This window comes from Sinocyclocheilus anshuiensis, unplaced genomic scaffold (assembly GCF_001515605.1).
Source record: "Sinocyclocheilus anshuiensis isolate Anshui unplaced genomic scaffold, SAMN03320099.WGS_v1.1 scaffold274, whole genome shotgun sequence".
Taxonomy (NCBI): Eukaryota; Metazoa; Chordata; class Actinopteri; order Cypriniformes; family Cyprinidae; genus Sinocyclocheilus; species Sinocyclocheilus anshuiensis.
In genome coordinates, this window is record NW_015547698.1 from 1,253,486 (window position 1) to 1,273,601 (window position 20,116).

Here is a 20,116-nt window from a genome sequence, read left to right on the forward strand (position 1 = left end):
GTGTGTGTGTGTGTGTGTGTGTGTGTGTGTGTGTGTGTGTGTGTGTGTGTGTGCGCGTGTGAAAGAACAGAGTCAAATCTGTGATTTAATTAGTTTGCCTCTACCTGTCACTTTGAGCTCAGGCCCAGGAAAACCCAGAAATCTTTCGTCTTTTTCATTTGTCAGGATTCTGAGGCAGTACATTGCTTCATCCTCATGAGTCACATTACTGAGACTGAGAAAGATCATTCCGTCTTGATTCTGGAAGAACTGAACTCTGCCTCTGTAATCTGGATGAGCCAACAGATTGATACTCTTGTCTTTAGATGGGTTTACAGTCCAGAATGTCTGTGTCACTGTGAGATGATTTGGGTGTTTATAAGTGCCTGATAAATTTATTGTTGAACCCTTTAGAGCACATTTCATCATACTGGAGTACTTAACCTCCCATCTCTGGCTGCAGATCACTGGGAAATATCAGGAAAATACACATTTTGAAATGTATTCCATTCTGTGTAATTGTTTTTACTTTTATCTAAACACAGATGCAGTTTAAAAGTAAGACGTGCTCAACCTTACATCATCTGCTTCTGTAGTTTTCGTTAAAACATTTATTTACTGAGTTTTACTTACTGTAACCAGCCAGAAGACAAAATAGGACAAAATCAACATAAAAGATGGACGTTGATAATGCTCATCCTCTCTATATTCCAAATTTTCTAACATGCCGCTTTATGGATAACAAAAACTTTACATGAACGGAAAAATGGCACCACTAACCAGTATTTGCAGGAAGTGTCTAATTTGATCTGTCACTATAGGCATAATGCACAGTACTGAGGGTGTCTGTGTTAGTTTTGCAGAACTGTGAACACTACAGTATGTGAGCAACACATTCCCACCATACACATCAAACTGTCATTAAACACAGAAATACAGACAAACATACTGAACGACAGATATGGGTTTCTTCAACATGTTGAAATAAGATTTAGGTTCAGACTCACCAGGAATCATGAGCAGAGAAATCAAAGAGAAAAGACAGAACATTCTGGAATACATTAGGAAGATTGTTAAATGTTATATTTATGACAGAAATGTACTGCAGACTGAAGTGTAGTTGCATGTTTGTAATGTTTAATAATCTAACTATACCGAAACTGTAGAAAAACATGTATTTGTGTTGAAAAAAATATATATATTTGCCCTACCTTGCTTGAATCTGCAGGGTTTGAGTGTCATGTAACAGTGACAGTTGATGTATTGTATGCAATGCTTAATATTACCAGATATCCGTTGTGTCTCTTCACTTCCTCTGTCTTAGTGAGAGACGCTCCTTCTACAGTCACAGGATGCTATAGAGCATAACTCAACACAAACCCTGATGAGAATATCTGACTAAACGCCTGAGTCAGTCAAACCTCATTGCATCTGCACTGATGCATTAAATCAGACAGGCGGGAGCTGAACTGAAGAGATTATTTTACATGCAAGTTCACTGAAAACTACGGAAACTCAAGTCAAAGTGGCATTCCCATCGGCACTGGAGAAAATAGCTCTCCTTCCTCTTTTTCTTTCTTTTTGCGGTTATACTGATGTTGTAAGAGCCATGAGCAAAGTGCAACATGCCCCGATGTGAGAAACGGCTTCTTAACATTGATGACTTCCTCGAAAGAGTCATCAACGCCCATTCAACAATTAACCCAGGTATTTCACATAAATATAGAGAAAATGGCATTTAATGATTTAATCATTGATCATTCACTTTGATTCCTATACCTATATTACAATTCAAATAAAAATGAATGAATGTGATTAACTGTAAGGCAGCCTTCACAATGCAAAGACAAACTGAGAAAAAGACTTGCAGAAGGTGTTTATGGGGTTGCATGCGAATGGAAGTTCACAATGTTCTAAACAAAAGGGATTGAGGCGAAACAGCCGGTTTAGATCTGAGGTGCCATTTTTTCTTTCTGCAAGAACTAGTTTTAACAGAGCATTGAGGCCTTTATAAGGTGAATCAAAGATGGCGAAAAACACTCATGTGAGAGTTGATGAGTGAGCGATCAGCACCGCGGACAGCGCCGCCCCTCCACACCTCTGCAGCTCACCGACCTGACGCGACATCTACAGGACAGTGCATGTAACTGCACGCACATCATGCTAATTACAGGCTGTGTAGACATCTAGATTTCTTTACCGGATGAGCTGCTGTATAGACAGTGTTGGGCTCCCTACTCCAAAAATATAATTTATTACTCGTTACTAGTTACTCCTTTCAAAAGCATTACTATCTGGGGTAACACTTTATTTTAAGGTGTCCTTGTTACACGTTACATGTACTTACTATTATAATAACAATTAATTATGCATAATTACATGCAAGTAACCCTACACCAAACCCTAATCCTAAACTAACCATATAGCAAGTACATGTAGTTAATTAATATTACTCAGTACTTAAATGTGTAATTACACTGTAACAAGGACACCTTAAAATAAAGTGTAACCCTACTAGTAGTTACACTACTAGTTACATTCATTTTCCTTCACGCCCCACAGAAGTTGTAATTGTGTATCTTCCCCATAAAATTCCTCTGAAATGTTACTAACAATATATTCCTGCCTCATCATTTGACTAAAGTCTACATTGCATCGCAGTCAGAAGTTTTTACAAGCACTCAATGGTGATTGATAGTGACTTTTAAGTAAAAGTGTTGTATTAATTGTCATGTGTAGCTTGAAGCTAATTGTAGCTATTAGAAGCTATTAGAAGTATTTTATCAAAAGAAATCACATAAGTTCATAAGATTTTTAATTATAGTAATATAATTTATATGGGGATCAGATGGGATGTGGGTGGGCAAGCCATGTGATTCCAGAGTAAAACAATGCCATAACTTACACATCTGTGCTCATATCAGCTTTTCTCCTGACAAAATCAGTGTAATGGCAATATTCCCATCCCCTGAATGTAAGCTTTTCCATATTCCAAGCTTTCCTGATGCACTGCTGACTTCATGATGCATTACTACACTAACGGGAAAATATTTATAATAACATAAGCGAAGTTCCAAGTGCCCAACCAAAGGGAACGCTAATCACTATAATGGTGAGTTAAAAAACCCACACATTTTAGGAAAATCAACATCAATTTATGAAGTTAGCTTACGTGATGTTCTCTCAAATATTTCAGTTGTATTGAAAATGTAACATTCAAGATGACTTTGGGAAACGAGTGAATGCAACTAGTGAAAGATAACTGCAGACATGGAGGAAATGGGTGAAAAGTCTATTAAGACTCTTTTTCTTTTCTTCTTCTTCTGTTGTTATGTTGCACATTAGCAACATATTAGTGCATGGCTGCCTCTCACTGCTTTATTAATGTCATTGGTTCCTTTGTGGCTACTTGAATATTTTAAGTGTCACTCAAAACAGTAAGTAAATTGTTTTATTTGCCTTGAAAGAAGCTGGAACTTAATAAAACCTAGTAAGTATAACAACTAAGTAAAGATTACTAATTAAATCTAAGTAAAGTAAACTATTGGATTTTACAGTGTACATTCGGTATTCTTTAATTTCATAATAGCAACAGCAATCAGTAAGTCTGTACTAAAACTGTGGGTTAATCCTTTTTAAAAATGTAGAGAGCTGTCCTACCTTGCTTTACTGAAACCGGACGGCTTCAAATGTCTTATATCAAAATAAGAGATGTCAGGCTTTGTCCTACACTTTCTCTCTTCCTTTCCTCGGTGTGAGTGAAAAATGCCCCTCCTCAAATCCCATGACACTAATGTAGATTCTACGTAAACATGAGCTATGCGAACTTTTCGATGAACACACAAGTTTTTAGGACACCGTGTCAAGATAAAAGAAAAACACCGATGCATTCACATAAAGAACACATAACAGATTTTTCCTCTAATGAGAGAACACTGAAATACTACTGAAACACAGATATATATACAGGTAAAGCCACAGTTAAGGTGCCACAATCCAAGCAGTCCGCAGTTAACAATGCAAACACTGTGTGCATTTATCAATACTGTAAGCTACACAAAAAAAAAAAAAAAGCTTTGGTGATTGGAGCCATCATAATTAAAGCACTGTAAAAGCTCATCACGACAAATCCTGTTTTGCTTGTGTTTTGTGTACTATGAAAATATTTTGTAACTTTCTGAGCATCTACTGTAACTTTCTAACCTGTAAAATCAGATCATTCTGAACTTCTACAAGTTTGCAACATCACACAGATTACAAAAAAATAGGGAAAATTGTGTTTTTTAAAAGCACAAAAGCAAATAGCAACATGTTTAATTCTAAGCCAGAGAAAATAAATAATAAAAAATGCCAAATCGTGGATTAATCATTTGTCAATGTTATAATATGTAGGATCCTGATCATCAGGGTCGTCTGTGTTTTCACAGGATCTCTTCATATTCTGGAGAAGAAGTGAACATATTCATCACTAATAAGATCTGATGTTAAACATCCACATGATAAACAGCAACAGCAGAGTAACTCACATCCAGTGTGTCGTATTCAGAACATCTGGACTTGGGGTCAAGGGTCATGTAGGCGTCCTCAGGAGCCTCCAGCTGACGACACACAATGATGAGAGAATTAATTCTCCCTCCAGAACTGACAGACACAGATGAGAAGATACACGAGGAGATTTACACACCGTCTTATTGTGTCGTGATCCTCTGTGGTTTAGCTCTTCTGATGAAGTCACCCGTTTCCTGTGAGAGGAGAAGAAGTGAACATGAACACAAACTGACTCTGAATCTTTCTAACAGTTCAGACACAGAGTCTGCTTCACCTTCTGATCAAGAGCCCGATGAAAACCATCAGAATCACAGACGTCAAGACAACAGCTGCAGAGATTCCCACCGCGACCCTGATCAGAGTTGAGCTGCTTTCTTCAGCCGTGCAGACGAGAGAAAGAAAAACTATTACTCTTTATATTCAGACAATGAGCTGAATAAGCTCAACAGAGATGATTCTCACCTTTAACAGAGACTGAAACAGACACTGATCTCTGAGATCCATGTTGATTCTGAGCCTCACAATAGTAGCGTCCACTGTGACTGGAGTTAAAGCTGGAGATGCTGAAACTCTGTCCAGATCCAACAGCTGAGCTTTGATTCTCCTTAAACCAGCTGAAGTTCAGAGCAGAAGGTTTTGCATCACTTTTGCAGCTCAGAGTCACTGAATCTCCCTCCACTATTTCAGCAGATGGACTGATGGACACTGAGATGCTCTTTGGAGGATCTGAACAGACAAACAAGTGTGGAATGAAAATCAGTAAAACATACACAGTTGTAATCAACTCAAAACATGTTTTTTGCAATTGCTTTGTAAGCATCAAATTTTTCCCTGCAGAAAGAACTGTCGTTTCATTATGAAGAACACGTGAGATGTTTCAAAGTAAAGCTCTCAGCTAACTTACATCCAGGTCTAACAGTGATTTCAGCAGATGTGGAGGTTAGTCCCTCATGACCGCTTATGGTGCAGGAATATCGGCCTCTGTCCTCCAGCTCGACAGACTCCAAAACAAATATGTTGTTCCCATAGTGTTGCTCGTGCAGATGCCCATCTTTGCTCCAAATGTAGGTTGGTACAGTCATGGAGGGAATGCATGAACCACAGACAAACAAAATCCAGTCTCCCTCCATCACAACATCAGACTCTGCCTTTACCTCCAGCTCCGCATCTGGACCAGAAAGAAGTTTATCCTTGATACGTGTGTTGTGTAATCAGATTACTTTTTTTTAAGTAACTGGTAATTCATTACTTTTTCATTTACAAGGAAATATCTAAATTACTTTTTCAAATTAGTAATTCCAGTTACTTTGTCTTCCTATTTTTTCCCATGTTGAGAGAAATCGTGAGTAAATGCACTGTCTGAACAAGATGTTTAGTTCTAGACTAAACGTGAACATGCATTTACTCATCACACCTGAACAAAAAACAGATTCAGTATTCCTCAAAATGAATAAAAACAGTGAAATGCAAACTCAGAATATGATGCAAATGCAAAGAAGACACATCTTTCATGTATTTAATCCCATTTTATTAATCAATGTCTTTGCTGCTGACCTTTGATGATCCAATTCAACCATATTAATAAGCAAAAAGATTTTGTTTTATTGCTGAAGAGTGTTGAACCTTCTTCTCCTGCGTCCCTCAGTTGGCAAACCTCAGCTGAAAGGTTTGTTTGAGCTGCGCCCTCTACTTTACAGACGTGAATTTACATTCCCTTCCGCCTGAGGCTTATTCATTTCATGTTTTGGTGTGAAAGGGCTTTTATATTTGCCAAAAAAATAGCTTTTTTATATCAAAAAACAAACAAGCAAGCCCAGCCCAGATGAGAAAAAGTAATGCAAAAGTAATGCAATGCATTACTTTCCATGAAAAGTAATTAAGTAACACAGTTACTTTTTTTAGGGAGTAATGCATGAATGTACTGTAGGGGATGTGAATGTAATGCAATGCAATGTAAGTTACTTTGGATATAAACAGCAGCATGTTGTGTCAATTAGGTACTTTTATTTAATGACGTGAAATTGTAGCAAAAATGACAGTGATCTAACAACCGTTATTAGCAGAATACATTAATAACTGACAATTGACACTGAACATAAATAAATACTTAAAGTAAAACAAAAATAGAAACAGAAAATAGTGTAATGAAGACCAAGTTCCAGTGAAATACTGTAATCCTCCATGATGCCTGTAAGTCCATCATTATCTGTATTTTGGTGGGATTGAATGGCAGTTTCTCTCTGCAGATGACGAGGTTGTAGGATGTGACAGCATCTGAAACACACAATTGAGTTTAGAGTTACAATGTAAAAACAATTATGTTAATGAAGAACAAAAGTAGTATCTGAGCACGTCACAATGTTATGTTTATGCATAAACCCAAGTAATAAAAAAAAAATTCTAACAATATGGACCATAAATTCAAAATCTTTGTTACTTACTTAGTGGAGATGGGGAAAGTAGTATCCTTAACTGAAAAGAGCTGGTCGCACTTACATGTTCTCTTAAACTAAAAAGAGAAAAATACATGATTGGTAGGAAATCAGAACCATTTACCCGTTGAGTGTGTGCAGACAGTTTGTGTAGTTTGATGGTTGAGCTTCAGAGAATCAGCAATGAGGTGCTTTGATGGTTTGAACAAATAACCATTTAAGGATAAAAGGGTTCTTTAGGAAGATATGGTTCTAAAAAGATCTGTTACTGTGTGTAAAGAACCTTATCTTTTTTTAGGGTATCATATGAAATGAATAACATCATTCATAAGAGTATTTAATCTTATGAATCACCTAAGACCACCTTGACAGAACATTTGTTATTTACAAAAAAGAGGGCCTTAGCAAACTTCCAAGGAGAAAAAAAAAACTTCTTTACAATGCTACAATACCAAGATATCAATTGACATCATATTTCTTATTTTAACTAGTTATTTCAGTTTTATTGAATTAAGGACAGATATTTTAGGAAACTAATGGGAGTTACAAAATTAATTGTGGTTAATTACTCAAAGAACAGCCTGTCAGAAATCATAGCACGTCAGCTGTCTTAACAGCGTCTTGTGTACTGCATCATCACGGTGTCTGTCACGCGACTCTGTTGTCCTTTCAAGCTTGAACTGATGGTAAAACTAACGACATTATTAACTGTCTTGATATTTACTTTGAAAGCTGACGCTCGCGATTATTGTACAGTATTTGAAAAATAATGTGTTTTTTGAACATTAAAGCATGTCAATATATTCTGTTACACCAAATACACAAAATAATGAGCTTTAAAAAAGCATCATATGACCCCTTTAAGTTACATAGTGACGATGGTTTTATCATGTACACTCTAAATGTTGTTCTTTTTGAAACAAAAGTTGCATAGTGTAGTTTTAAGCAACCCAAAATGTTTAGTGCTTGATTCTTAAATGAATACTGTATAATCAGTTGAATTCCAGCGCTCACACTGAAAGGTAAAAGGTCTTTATTCACACCTATCATCGTCACTCACCTGTTACTTCTAGCTGGATTCCCTGATCGTTTGTCCAATTTCGCCCGGAAGCAGTGCTGAACACAAACCGGAAGACGCCCGCGTCACTCTCTCTCACGTCCTTCAGCAGCAGCGAGCAGTTTCCCGTGTCAGGCTGCACAAACTGCACACGGCCTTCAAACGCGGGCTCCTGAGAGACCCTGACCTTCTGCTCCGGTGATTTCTCATAGAGCCATTCGGCTGCACTCACCTGCTCGTATCGAGAAGTGTATTTGCAGGGTATGAGCACCGTCGACTGCCGAACCACACACATTCTGCTGATGATATGAGTCACGTCATACTGCACACCTGGAATACACACGAATGCATGCCTGAAATGCTGCTTTGCGACACACTAAAAATAAAGGTTCTTAATTGGCATTATATGGTTCCATGATGAACCTTAAAACCAAATGCACTCTTAAAGATAAAGGGTTCAGAAGACGACTATTTCATTATACAGTACACTGCAAGAACAGAAAGCTGTAACGTGTGACCATTTGTTCTCAACTGAAGTGACACAGGAAGCTGTAAGAGAAGTTATTTTGCAAATGTGCTGCCAGTAAAGCAACTTTGTTTTCTGCTTATCGGAAAACAGTCTTCTGTAAAGACTGCTGTTCATTACATCACCACATCACAGATATGTTACCTTTTGCCATCAGAGAGATCCAGATGAAGGATTGAAGCAGTAGAGCTGGACACACCTGCAAGACATGAGATGTATCATGCAAAACCTCCATAAAATATCTGATCTAACTATCTTCACTAGTAATTATGTATTCGGTTGTCATTATTCCTTAACCTTTTACAGAAACGCTTAATAAAAGCATGTTTCCAGCCTTGTGCTTATCACTGCTTGACTTAAACTGACCATAAATGACCAGGCTGTTCTTTACTGCTATACGTCTTAAATACAGTGCAGTGTTAAGAGTAACTTCAGTGAGTTTAGATTAATGTAAGAAAAAAAAAAAAAAAATCTCAGTCATTTCAACTAAACATGATCTAAAATTAAATACATTACCATGATATGGACGAACATAAAAACAGCCGGTAGAAGTACAGACACTGTTGTGAAACAAGGTGGCTTAAGACCAGAATAACATACGTCCTCTTCCCGTGTGAAACTATAGAGAAGACTTGTTCTGCACTCTGTCTAAAAAAAAAAACTGCTGCTCACACTGGTCTTAAATGATGTCATATATAACTACGGAAAATACTTTAGCTCTGAAGGCGCCAAATATTATAGTCAAGTCAAGTTTATTTGTACAGCGCTTTTCACGATACAAATCATTGCAAAGCAACTTTACAGCAAATTAAGTTTCTACAATATTTAGTAGTAGCTTATCAGTGGTGACTGTCAGTTAATGTACATATGGCAGAAATGTACGGAAAAATCAATTTAAGACGTAATAAAACAGACGATGAACACCATTAACAGCAATTATTATATGATGCAATCATATAATATAGCTCATTCTTATGCATAGATTTCCCAGTGTTTTTGACAATGACTTAATTGATACCTCAAAATGAGTAGACTGCATCTGTTGGAAAAGATAAAGAAGGAAAAAAATTACATTGACGGAGGGGCCCCGAGTCATATTTAGACCACAATACCTTACACCAGGGGTGACCAGACTCGGTCCTGGAGGGCTGGTGTCCTGCAGAGTTTAGCTTAGTTTAGCTAAACTCTGCAGGACACTGGCCCTCCAGGACCAAGTTTGGTGACCCCTGCCTTACACTCTCAGGGGGAAAAAGTACAAAGTTGTCACTAGGGCAGTACCTTTTCAAAAGGTACACATTTGTACCATATTTACCCATAACGGGGGCATATCAGTAACTTTTGAAAAGGTACCCCCCAGTGGCAGCTTTTTTCTGAGAGTGTGTGTCACTGTCATATTTTGTGTTTTTTTTTGGAAAACAAAAAAGAGATTATTAAAGATAATGTAATAATAACACACTCTTCATGTTTATATGACTTCTTTTAAACTTGTATACAAAAGTGACGTGGTTTGTTTCCACAGACTGTGTGGCCGTCTGCGCATGCGTTCAAAAATAACTTGTCTTTGGGAACAAATTTGTCCCCTGAAGTGAGTTAAATCTGACAAAGCCTCCATTTGTAAAAAATGGTATAAAGTCAAAAGTAGATTTAGTATTCTATCTTTAATGCTAAAAATGTCAAACGTATTATGTGTATATAAAACAGCTCCAAACGCCTATGCGGTATGCTCAGGTTTAGATGCGCGAGTCGCGCGACGCGTTCCTCAAACTTCCGCAAACTCTCTGGAGTCACTCGGTCAGTCATGTCCAACAATAACGCTAGCAGCAGCAGTGTGGCTGTGGCGCAGAAAGCCGTCAAACAGCTCAGACTAGAGGCCAAAATACGACGAATTAACGTACGTATGTCAAATTCAACAACAAACCTGGAAGAGTTTTGGATTTTGAGAGTTTGTGGATGAGTTTAGCCGGGCTGAGTTACTGCTAGTGCTAACGCTAACCGACAAAACAACACTTAAAACGCGTTTTAACTCGTGTGTGGGTAAATAGTTTCAGTGTTTTAGCGTCACAGCTTCTCCGATATGCGTTTAAAGTGTTTTATACGAGTCTTACACTGCCAGAAGCGTATTTTATGCGTAGAGTTCAGACAACTGTTAGATGTTGTTCCCTATGCTCATTAATAATTCAGAACTAACGCTCTGGTGCTACAATGGTGCAGCGGTGGGATCAGATTTCAATACTGTGTTGATTAGTATGTTACTTTAAAGAGAATTGTAAAACCTTGGTATGTGTCCAAACTAAACTATTTGTTTTTGTGTGCATTACTGACTGTGAACAAAAACAGGATTTTAAAGACCCCTTAAATATGAAAATGCAATTTTTATTTATTTTTAGCTTTATAATACTGTGCAATAAATCACTATTAATGCAACGTTTGCTAGTAGTGTTACACGATATACCGGAACTAAAAGGTATCGCGTTACCCCGCTTTTAAAAACGGTTATTGTGGAATAAAATTACTCCTAGCATTGAATAATATTTTGGTTATATTCCCCACCCCTAGCTCATGCCCTAAGCTGATTTGGCAATGTTGCAAAGATCTATATCTGTAGGCTGGATCATAGACTGGTAGTTGCCCACCATAGGCCTGTGTGGGGGTTTTTTTTGTAAGGAAATGCTCAAAAAGTAGGACAGGAACACTGGTCAAGTGAGAGAAAAACAGATTTACATTCGTTTAATGCTCAGAAGCAATCAGAACTTATAGAAAGCTTATTTTAACCATAAATGTAGTGCAAGTGAACAGGTTAAAAAACCTGTTGATTGATCGCAGTACATTAAGACGATTGTTTTAAAGTCTTTTGAAATGTTATGTTTAAATGTGCAAATTATGCATTAAATATGCACTAATTTGCATACATTTCCAGAGCAGAAACCTGAACGTTAGATAAAGCCAGGTTCAGTCACTGATTAAACTGAAAGATTGTATATGATTTTTATCAGTACTATTGTTGTTTCTTGTATGTTTTTGTATAATGGTTGTTTCTTAAGAAAATGTTATATTATTGTAAATGATGCATTGAATTGATATTGTTAATGTTGCCATGAATATAGCCATTGTTGCGGATATGGCATTAAAACATAAATAAATAAACCAGGTTCAGAATCCTTGTTTTCAACCCCTCTGTAAAACCCTTGAAAATATAGACAGGAATAAAACTCAGGGGTGTGTGCACTCAATGGATATCGTTAAACATGTCGTCTTAATTGTAATCTCTAGGTTTCTCAAGCTGCCACAGACCTGAAGAACTTCTGCCTGCAGAACGCCCATAAAGACCCGCTGCTGTTGGGCGTGCCATCCAGCGACAACCCCTTCCGCCCGCCCAAGTCCTGCGGCCTCCTCTGAGCACGCATAGGTTACCAACAAACTCCTGTCCTTCTAAAGCACCGTAGATGCGTTTAGTAAATGCTTACGCAATCATAATCATTTAGAAATTTATCAGGCCGTCCAAGATGTATACGAGTTTGTTTCTTCAATGTAGCATTGCATCACTTGCTCACCAATGGATCCTCTGCAGTGAATGGGTGCTGTCAGAATGAGAGTCCAAACAGCTGATAAAAACATCACAATAATCCACTCCATTGATTAATGTCTTGTGAAGTGAAAATCTGTGTGTTTGTAAAAAAAAAAACTAATCCATCATTGAGAGGTTTTTACCTTCAAACTGTTGCTTCTGGCAAAAATCTGTGTCCATAATATTGTTTGGTGGAGAAGTCATCTGGTCTGAATCAGGAGAGAAATATGCACAGATCAAGCACCGTTTACAAGCAAAATTTGCTAAATTTCACCAAATCTGTTCCCATGAACAAACAAACCCATCTTGGATGACCTGCTTTCAGCAAATTAACTACTCCTTTAAATATATTAATATCTATGTAATATCTGTTATTTCAGAGCTGGTGAAGTGTTGCAGATGAGGAGTCTGTTTCTACCTTTACACTACTCCACAAAGACCTCCTGGAGCACTACACAGACAAACACTACTTAGCATAGCAAGAAAAGAAATATTTCCACTGTGTTCATTTCCTTCACACTAATTTCATATCTGCACAGTTGCTGTCTATTTTTATGAACTGTATTATGAGTAATAATGTTGACTATGCTGAATTTACACTGTATGGTACAAGCAACTGTAAAAGTCTTGACACCCCCCATGTTTTGAAAGCAATTTTATGTACCAAACGCTATTTTATTTGTAATGCATATTTTATAAAACAAAAAGACGTCCTTGAAGATCGTATGAAGTTTTACCTGGTTTATGTGGAAGGAATGGACAAATTAAACTATTAGAATATTTTTCCTATCTAATATTAAAGGACATTTTTCTACTATAGTCTTTTACTAATTTATAGCCAGCAAGATTTGGTTGGAAGGTCATTTGTAAATATGTTGGACGTCTTCCTTTATCTGACGCTCATTTCGGGTCTTGGCATCTTGACTAATGAGCTGATGAGTCGAGTCAGGTGTGTTTGATGAGGAAGACATTCAATATGTGCTGTGTTGAGGAAACCTTGATTACCTGCTGAATGAACATGTTCAAATTAAACCTTTATTCTCGTTTCATTGACTTTTTGCTAAACAGACTTTTAAAAAATAAAGTGTTCTTGATCATTTATCTGTTGTCTTTTGTTGAATGGGCTTTAAAATGCATCGTTCCCTTAACCATAAGTGAAGTGTGTTTTGGATCTGATACGGGTGTGTGCTCACAGCTGACTGAAGCTCTCAATCACTGATGAGATGATTGAAGGAAGCCTGCAGATGTCAGATGAAATGGTTGATTAAATGAAACCGAAGTCATTTGTGATCTCAGTTTGCTCTGTAACACTCATTAACTTTTTTAACTGCTTTATGAGTGAATAGGTGCATCAAATTTTTTTTTTTTTTTTTTTTTGCTCTGATAAGATGTATGTATGAGAGTTTGTATGTATGTATGGAGAATGCAATTTTGATGAATTACTTAATGTTATTCATTTAAAAATTGTGCAGAAAAATCAAATTTGCTTGCTTGCTGAAGAAATTTACCACTATTTTACTTTTGAAACATTTGTGATTCACAGATTTTCACATTCACTGCCATTTATTTTTATACACTAAAATTAGGGCATTTTGCATAAGATGCCAGTGTTTTGAGTTGCAGTGATTTATAATGTTATGCTGCTGTTACAGTATCTGCAGGGTCTGGGCTGCCATTTATTTTTATACACTAAAAAAAAGGGCATTTTGCATAAGATGCCAGTGTTTTGAGTTGCAGTGATTTATAATGTTATGCTGCTGTTACAGTATCTGCAGGGTCTGGGCTTATGGCACACAAACGGGTCGCAAGATCACCAACATCCCACGTAAGAGCCCAGGACTGCTCAGGTAACCGATCACACACACAGTCAGCATGTTAGATGGCCGGTACACAGATTGAGTTCGTGTTTCTCTGTGTATCTCAGAGATGCTGAACTCTGTGATTCTGCCTCTGTGTCCTGATGAAACCACACACAGCATCTTCAGAGAGGAGCACAGAGACCTGACCGACTCATTACAGGTGCACAAAACATCACCGTTCAGGTGACGCTCACAAAAGTGACACTATTTGTTTTCATATTAGCTATACATACTTTCCTTTCCACCTCTCTTGCGTTATGCATTTTATTTTAGTATTTATTTTATATATTATTTTACTTTTAATTTATATCATATACATATATATTAAGTTATATTTTGCTACTATTATTATTATTATTAATTGCATTATATATTTTGGGACCCCCTCAAAAAAGAGAATGTACATCTCAAGAGGTTTATCCCAAATATATAAATAATATTCATAATGAACATAATTGTCTCAGAATGACTGACCATATTGTCTTTAACAGGAGCAGCTTATAGAGAAGGACCTCCACATCTCCAGACTGCAAGATGCTCTGACTTCTGAAAGAGAAAAGGTTAGAATGATATGCTATTAATATGTCTAACTTAAAGTTTCTATAGTAAGGTGCAAGGCAATAGATCCCAAGTAAGGATAACTGCAGGCTGGAGCAGTGGGCGTGGCGAAAGGTAGGGGGCGTGGATAAGGGGTTAGTTTCTGTTGTAGCATTCACCTTTCGGCACGCCACGCCCATTACTCCGACCTGCAGCTACACAGTCTCACTGATCCGGTTTGTCTGTGTGTGCAGTGCGTGCGGCTGCAGAGTCGCAGTAACCAGCAGGGGGCGGAGCTGAAGCGCAGAGAGCAGCACATCAACCGCATGAGAGACAAACTCTCACAGCTCACTGACAGACACAAACACCGTGGCGTCTGTGAGACTCAGTACTATACAAACCAGTTCATGTTTAACTGTTACTGATTTCACGGGATTTCACCATCACGGGCCCCACAGACCTCTGGGCCCTATGCACTCTGTCACCCTTTTCCCCCCACTATCGACGCCCCTGTTCACTACCACAATTCTGCCCTTTCTCCTTTCTGGATTGACACATTCGCCCTCGTTAACTGACAGTAACTTATCATAAATGAGAAGCATAATGTGCTACTATTCCTAGGAGGTTTATAATTTATACCATACACAAACTCCCAGGAATGCAAGATGATGTAATCAACATGTTTAATGAGTAAATGTTAAGGGTTACGTTACCATATAAAAGCCACAAAACATTTCACTGTAGGACAGTTTCACTGTATTACTGCTCAATGACTGCATGATATTCCCTGTCCATAGCCATGGAGATAATAAACGTGTTGCCTAAGCGGACAGGACGGAGACAGCCTGGCTTCAAGACCTCAAGGGCTGATGGGAGGTACGACCAATGTCCTCATAGACTATACAAAGTGTTATACCCATCAGAAATATGTTTTATTAACAATACTGTGCACTGACGAATCATGCATGTGTATAATAGTAAACAGTTTGACTTGACATCTTTAATGCAAAATTTTAACATTTTTGGAATGAGAAATATTTGAAATATTACCCCCAACCAAAAAAAAAGAGGTGCAAGTGCTTCGTCTCTGCAGGACAGAAGAAGCACTGCGTCTGCTGTTGGACCGTAGGGAAGCCGAGCTCAGAGAAGCCATGAAACTACGACACGGCCTCACTACACTACTGCACATGCTCAGAAATAACATGGAGCAGGTGAGAAAGACAACTGCACGTTCACTGGGAAGATTTCTTGAGTCAATAAATGGCTACGTTCCAATTTTACATACTTCCAAGTATGAATTGTGACACACACACACACTATCTAGCATACTATTTAGGATGGAAAGTATGCAAATCGGGGTGCATCATATAGTAAACTCTTTTTAATTAGACACTGCGAGACAACAACAATACAGAACTGGCAGATGAGACCGATGACAATGTGCTGGTCCAATCAGAGCAGTGCCTTGGTGATCATGTGACCGGAGGTGTGGTCCAGGAGTGGATGCAAGTCCAGAAAAGACTCCAGGAGCTCATGTCAAGGAGTAAGAACTGTGTGTTTTGAAACTGACCGGTTAGAGGAGGCTTTCTAGACTTAATTCTGTGTGTGTGTGCTCAGGTCCTGTTGCTCAAGGGACAGACCAGGAGAAGCTGCTGGCTCATCTTGAGGAAGAGCTGGAGCAGAGCAGACATCTGATCCGAGCGCAGCAGCAGTTACTGCAGGTCAGACACCAGAGCTGCTGTCATGTCCGATCTTGTGTTTAGGACAGTAGCTGGAAGTGATTTCTCTCAGGACAGTGTAACTCCACCCCTCCCCGCTGTGCTGATGGACTGCTACTATCTGGAGGAGTGGGAGCGGCTACAGGACCACTGGGAGGAGTTTAACAGGCAGAGGCGGAGCTTCCAGCAAGAGAGGCATGCCTTCACTGAAGCTGCTATCCGACTGGGTCACGAGGTGATAGAAACTTTTTTTGCACGTACATGTTTATCTTTCTAACTTCGTCATTATTGCACATCTTTACATTTTTATTGGATGTATGAAGTCAGTTCACCTAATAGGTGTCCCTGCAGTGGCATCACTGGTGGAGAGAATCACGTTAGATTTTCAACATAATCCACTAATGCAGTGGTTCTCAACCAGGGGTCCAGGCCCCACTGGTGGGCCTCAGCACACTTCCAAGGGGGCTGAATAATACCTAAAAAATTATTTAAAATAAGACCAAACAAGCTTTAAAATGAGATGATAAAACAACAAAAAAATAAGATATTTGTCTTTTTTTTTTTTTTTATTCACCACCTCAATTTCTTGAAAAACTTTGATATACGAGGGCGTTTTAAAGGTGTGATTTCTGGACCTGAAGTCATGGCAATTAATAAAATATTAAAATGATGGATATTTTTATAATGAATATAAATTTTTCTAATTATGTCAAGCTGTCAAATATTTTATCAGGTGGAAATTGCTATTTGTGAGTAAAAAATAAATAAACAAATTGTTTGGCAATTAAAATTGAAACCCTAAAGAATTCATGAATTAAATTATTTTAATTTAAAAAATATTTTGTTGTTTTTATATTACTTACATTACTTAAATATTACATTCAAACATTTTCAATGATCCTCCTAGTTTCTGTAAATGAAGTTTGCAAAAATTACTCTACAATTCACCCAGCTCACTTTACAGACCACAAAAGACCTTTTGAAGATTTCTTGAATAGCTTTCTTGCTACAGCAACAGTTTATAGTGACCACCAGGGGATTGTCAAGCATAACAATTTTTTTCACAAAGCATCATAAAAATAATGCATCTTTTGTATGAGGTGCTTGATAACCTAATTTCCCTTTTAGTTTCCACAGAAAAAAATAAAAGCATATGGGTTGCATAAGTAATAATAGGATTTAATTTTGGGTGAATCATTCCTGTAATACTTCATAATCATAATTGTCCCCCAGCAATTAATCTGCGTGTGTGTGTTTCAGAGATGTGAGTTTGAGCGGCAGAAAGCCTCCCGTTTGAAGTCAGACTTCCTCAGTTTTTCTCCTGTCAAGAAAACCTCGCAGTGGAACAGGAGAGAAAGCACAGCGCTCAGCGACCTACGTACACACACACACGGCTCACACACAGATCATGTTTATAGCACTAATATCACATTATAATGCAGCTGTGTGTGTGTGTGTGTGTGCGCGCAGGTGCAGCAGTACCGGAGCAGCTCTCTCTGTCTCCATGTGCCACACCATCATTTGAGGGGTCAGAGGTCACGCCTGGGTCCCGTCAGAACATGGTCATGACCCCCAACACCCCTGAGCTGTATTCAGCTCTTAAACTGCCCTATTACAGGTCTATTATCTGCCACTGTACCTCATGCACCATTCATTTCAGAGCACAGGTGGACTCAAGGGTGTCATTTTCTGTTTCAGGTCAGAACGGATCCTTCAGTCACCTGATGAGCGCAACACAGACTGGCACTTTTAGTTTACACACTGAACAGTTTCATGAGCTGGAAATATTCAGTTTTTTTTGTGAAGAATTAAAATTAAATAAAGGAATGCCATATGTATAGAATTACCTTGTATTGTTTCACTTTCTAACATATCAAAATCTCTCACAAATGCACACATCAGATCAATAATTGTATATTTTTTGTACACTGCAGCGGAGACTGGGGCTAGTTGTCACAATGTCTATTTTGGAAGTACTGTATTAAACTCAGAAGTCCACAAATGCTTCTCCGTGGGTTTTTTTATGTTGGTTTCAATTTGTTGAAAATGTACTCACCGTCAGGCCATCCAAGATGTAGATGAGTTTGTTTCTTCATCAGAACAGATTCGAAGAACAGAAACGTAGCATTACATCACTTGGTCAACAACGGATGCTCTGCAGTGAATGGGTGCCGTCAGAATGAGAGTCCAAACAGCTGATAAAAACATCACAGTAATCCACACCACTCCAGTCCATCAGTTAACATCTTGTAAAGTGAAAAGCTGCTAGTTTGCAAAAAAAAATAAAATCCATCATTTAGACATTTGAACTGTAAATGTCATTTCTGGCCACAAAATAAGGCCATAATTCATATTAACACTTCCAGTGAATGGCACCCATTAAGATTATTAATCCACCATAATGTTTTTGCAATAAAATGAGATAACCAAACCGATTTACATTTACAAGGAAGAATCGTATTGAAACGTTGAGTATTTTTCATAAAATACTTTGCAAGTTGTCCCATATTGTTTTTTATCAACAATTTTATCCCATATTGTTTATTCAATTTTACAGAATTAAATCATTTTTGTTTGCCAATTTTACAGGTTTTCTTTTAACTTCATACAATATTTGGAAAACGTGGTCTTCAATCAGTCAATAAACAACGGGCTCTCGATGTGACAACTTACCCCACATGGAGTTACACTAGCAACTCCACAGTTTTAAAATAATCTTATTTTTTCCCCAATCTCCTCTACCAATCGTTTTTTGTTTCAGAGGACACTTGTCAAACTTTTCGTGTCCTAATTGGTCTCCTGCCGTGACGTCCCCCTTTAAAACCCCAGGAGTGCTCAGCGCGTGCTTCATGTTTTAGTCGCGCTCGGTGAGTGACATGGCCTTTTCTCTTCTCCGCTACATCCTGTCGGCGCATGGATCAATGGAGTCTAAAAATCAGGACTTTCAGCCCTGGAAGGATTACATGGGTTTGGCAGACATGATCAGAGGCATGCAGCGGCCAGCAGAGCAGTCAGACGCGGACGATGACAAGAGCAAGCGAGCCGCCGCCGCCGCGCTCCTGGAGTCTCCAAGCGGCCCGACGCGAGCGTACACGACAGTGTCGACGGAGAAAAGAAGCCCGGAACGCGGCAGGAGCACCAGCTGTAGCCCGTCCGAGAAAAAGTTCTGCAGCTTCTGCAAACACAACGGAGAGACTGAAGCCGTGTTCACCTCGCACTACTTAAAAGACCGCGCTGGAAACGTGATGTGCCCCTACTTGAACCAGTACGTGTGTCCCCTGTGCGGAGCCACCGGGGCCAAAGCGCACACCAAGAGATTCTGCCCGCTCGTGGATAAAACTTACAGCTCCGTGTACGCCAAGGCAACATAGTGAACCGGACATTTCTGACCCGCAGAACATCTGGCCACGGTAAACGAGAAGATTTGAATGAACATTTTTACGAGAGGTTTTAATATTTAAGTTTTAACTTTTAATTGTTTGATCCGTAAATTTGGCTTGTGTGTAAGTTTGCATGCATGTGTGTGTGCTTCCACGGTTCGATTTTGCACGTTTTTTTTTTTTTGTCTTCCTCTATTTCTTTAAATTGTGTGCTGTGGTGTTGTGTTTCACAATTTTTCTTTTAAACAAACTTGTTCACAAGCCAATAGGCTCGCTACAGGTGCAACCGCGTTTGACCACTCTGTCTATCCAAAAACTAGCTCTTTCATGTTTAATTTGATAAAGAAAAATCTTTTGTATTTGATATAATACTTTTATTGTGATGCTCTGTGGTGCAAATATATATATATATATATATATTATAAAACTTTTCATGTTAATATTTAGGTGTTTGCATCAATAACAAACAACTCAGTCTTCAGTTTTATTTCTCTCTCCACTACATTTATAATTTC

General features: G+C 38.4%; 4 protein-coding genes and 1 pseudogene across 7 annotated transcripts; 3 read left to right on the top strand and 2 right to left on the bottom strand.

Annotated features, from left to right (window-relative positions):
* LOC107703700 (uncharacterized) overlaps positions 1 to 1,214 on the bottom strand; it is a 12,482-nt pseudogene extending 11,268 nt beyond the window's left edge.
* A 3,094-nt stretch (positions 1,215 to 4,308) lies between these two features.
* LOC107703753 (B-cell receptor CD22-like) lies at positions 4,309 to 9,183 on the bottom strand. Its single transcript, XM_016506475.1, has 9 exons — positions 9,059 to 9,183; positions 8,687 to 8,741; positions 8,020 to 8,346; positions 5,432 to 5,695; positions 4,990 to 5,253; positions 4,802 to 4,901; positions 4,664 to 4,721; positions 4,506 to 4,577; positions 4,309 to 4,420 (listed from the first exon to the last, which is right to left on the bottom strand). Exons 1-9 carry the CDS (start codon positions 9,074 to 9,076, stop codon positions 4,346 to 4,348), a joined length of 1,233 nt encoding a protein of 410 aa, XP_016361961.1. The 5' UTR covers positions 9,077 to 9,183; the 3' UTR covers positions 4,309 to 4,345.
* Positions 9,184 to 10,276: 1,093 nt separating this feature from the next.
* LOC107703791 (guanine nucleotide-binding protein G(I)/G(S)/G(O) subunit gamma-5-like) lies at positions 10,277 to 13,206 on the top strand. 3 transcript variants are annotated; one of them, XR_001635865.1, is made up of 3 exons: positions 10,277 to 10,433; positions 11,813 to 11,994; positions 12,488 to 13,206. XR_001635865.1 is itself a non-coding variant. In XM_016506510.1 (3 exons), the coding sequence occupies exons 1-2, from the start codon at positions 10,341 to 10,343 to the stop codon at positions 11,936 to 11,938; spliced, it is 219 nt and encodes a 72-aa protein (XP_016361996.1). In that variant the 5' UTR covers positions 10,277 to 10,340; the 3' UTR covers positions 11,939 to 11,948; positions 12,488 to 13,206. The 3 variants fall into 3 exon arrangements, 1 of the variants encoding a protein (XP_016361996.1); XR_001635866.1 differs by having other exon boundaries at positions 11,813 to 11,989; XM_016506510.1 differs by having other exon boundaries at positions 11,813 to 11,948.
* A 177-nt stretch (positions 13,207 to 13,383) lies between these two features.
* On the top strand, positions 13,384 to 18,201 carry LOC107703789 (afadin- and alpha-actinin-binding protein B-like). 2 transcript variants are annotated; one of them, XM_016506507.1, is made up of 13 exons: positions 13,384 to 13,453; positions 13,874 to 13,954; positions 14,032 to 14,126; positions 14,458 to 14,526; positions 14,758 to 14,881; positions 15,301 to 15,379; positions 15,597 to 15,714; positions 15,893 to 16,046; positions 16,121 to 16,224; positions 16,295 to 16,456; positions 17,482 to 17,599; positions 17,692 to 17,839; positions 17,920 to 18,201. In XM_016506507.1, the coding sequence occupies exons 2-13, from the start codon at positions 13,894 to 13,896 to the stop codon at positions 17,972 to 17,974; spliced, it is 1,287 nt and encodes a 428-aa protein (XP_016361993.1). In that variant the 5' UTR covers positions 13,384 to 13,453; positions 13,874 to 13,893; the 3' UTR covers positions 17,975 to 18,201. The 2 variants fall into 2 exon arrangements, with proteins under 2 accessions (XP_016361993.1, XP_016361992.1); XM_016506506.1 differs by having other exon boundaries at positions 13,393 to 13,497.
* Positions 18,202 to 19,060: 859 nt separating this feature from the next.
* On the top strand, positions 19,061 to 19,991 carry LOC107703790 (nanos homolog 3-like). Its single transcript, XM_016506509.1, has one exon. It carries the CDS (start codon positions 19,098 to 19,100, stop codon positions 19,590 to 19,592), a length of 495 nt encoding a protein of 164 aa, XP_016361995.1. The 5' UTR covers positions 19,061 to 19,097; the 3' UTR covers positions 19,593 to 19,991.
* Positions 19,992 to 20,116: the final 125 nt, after the last annotated feature.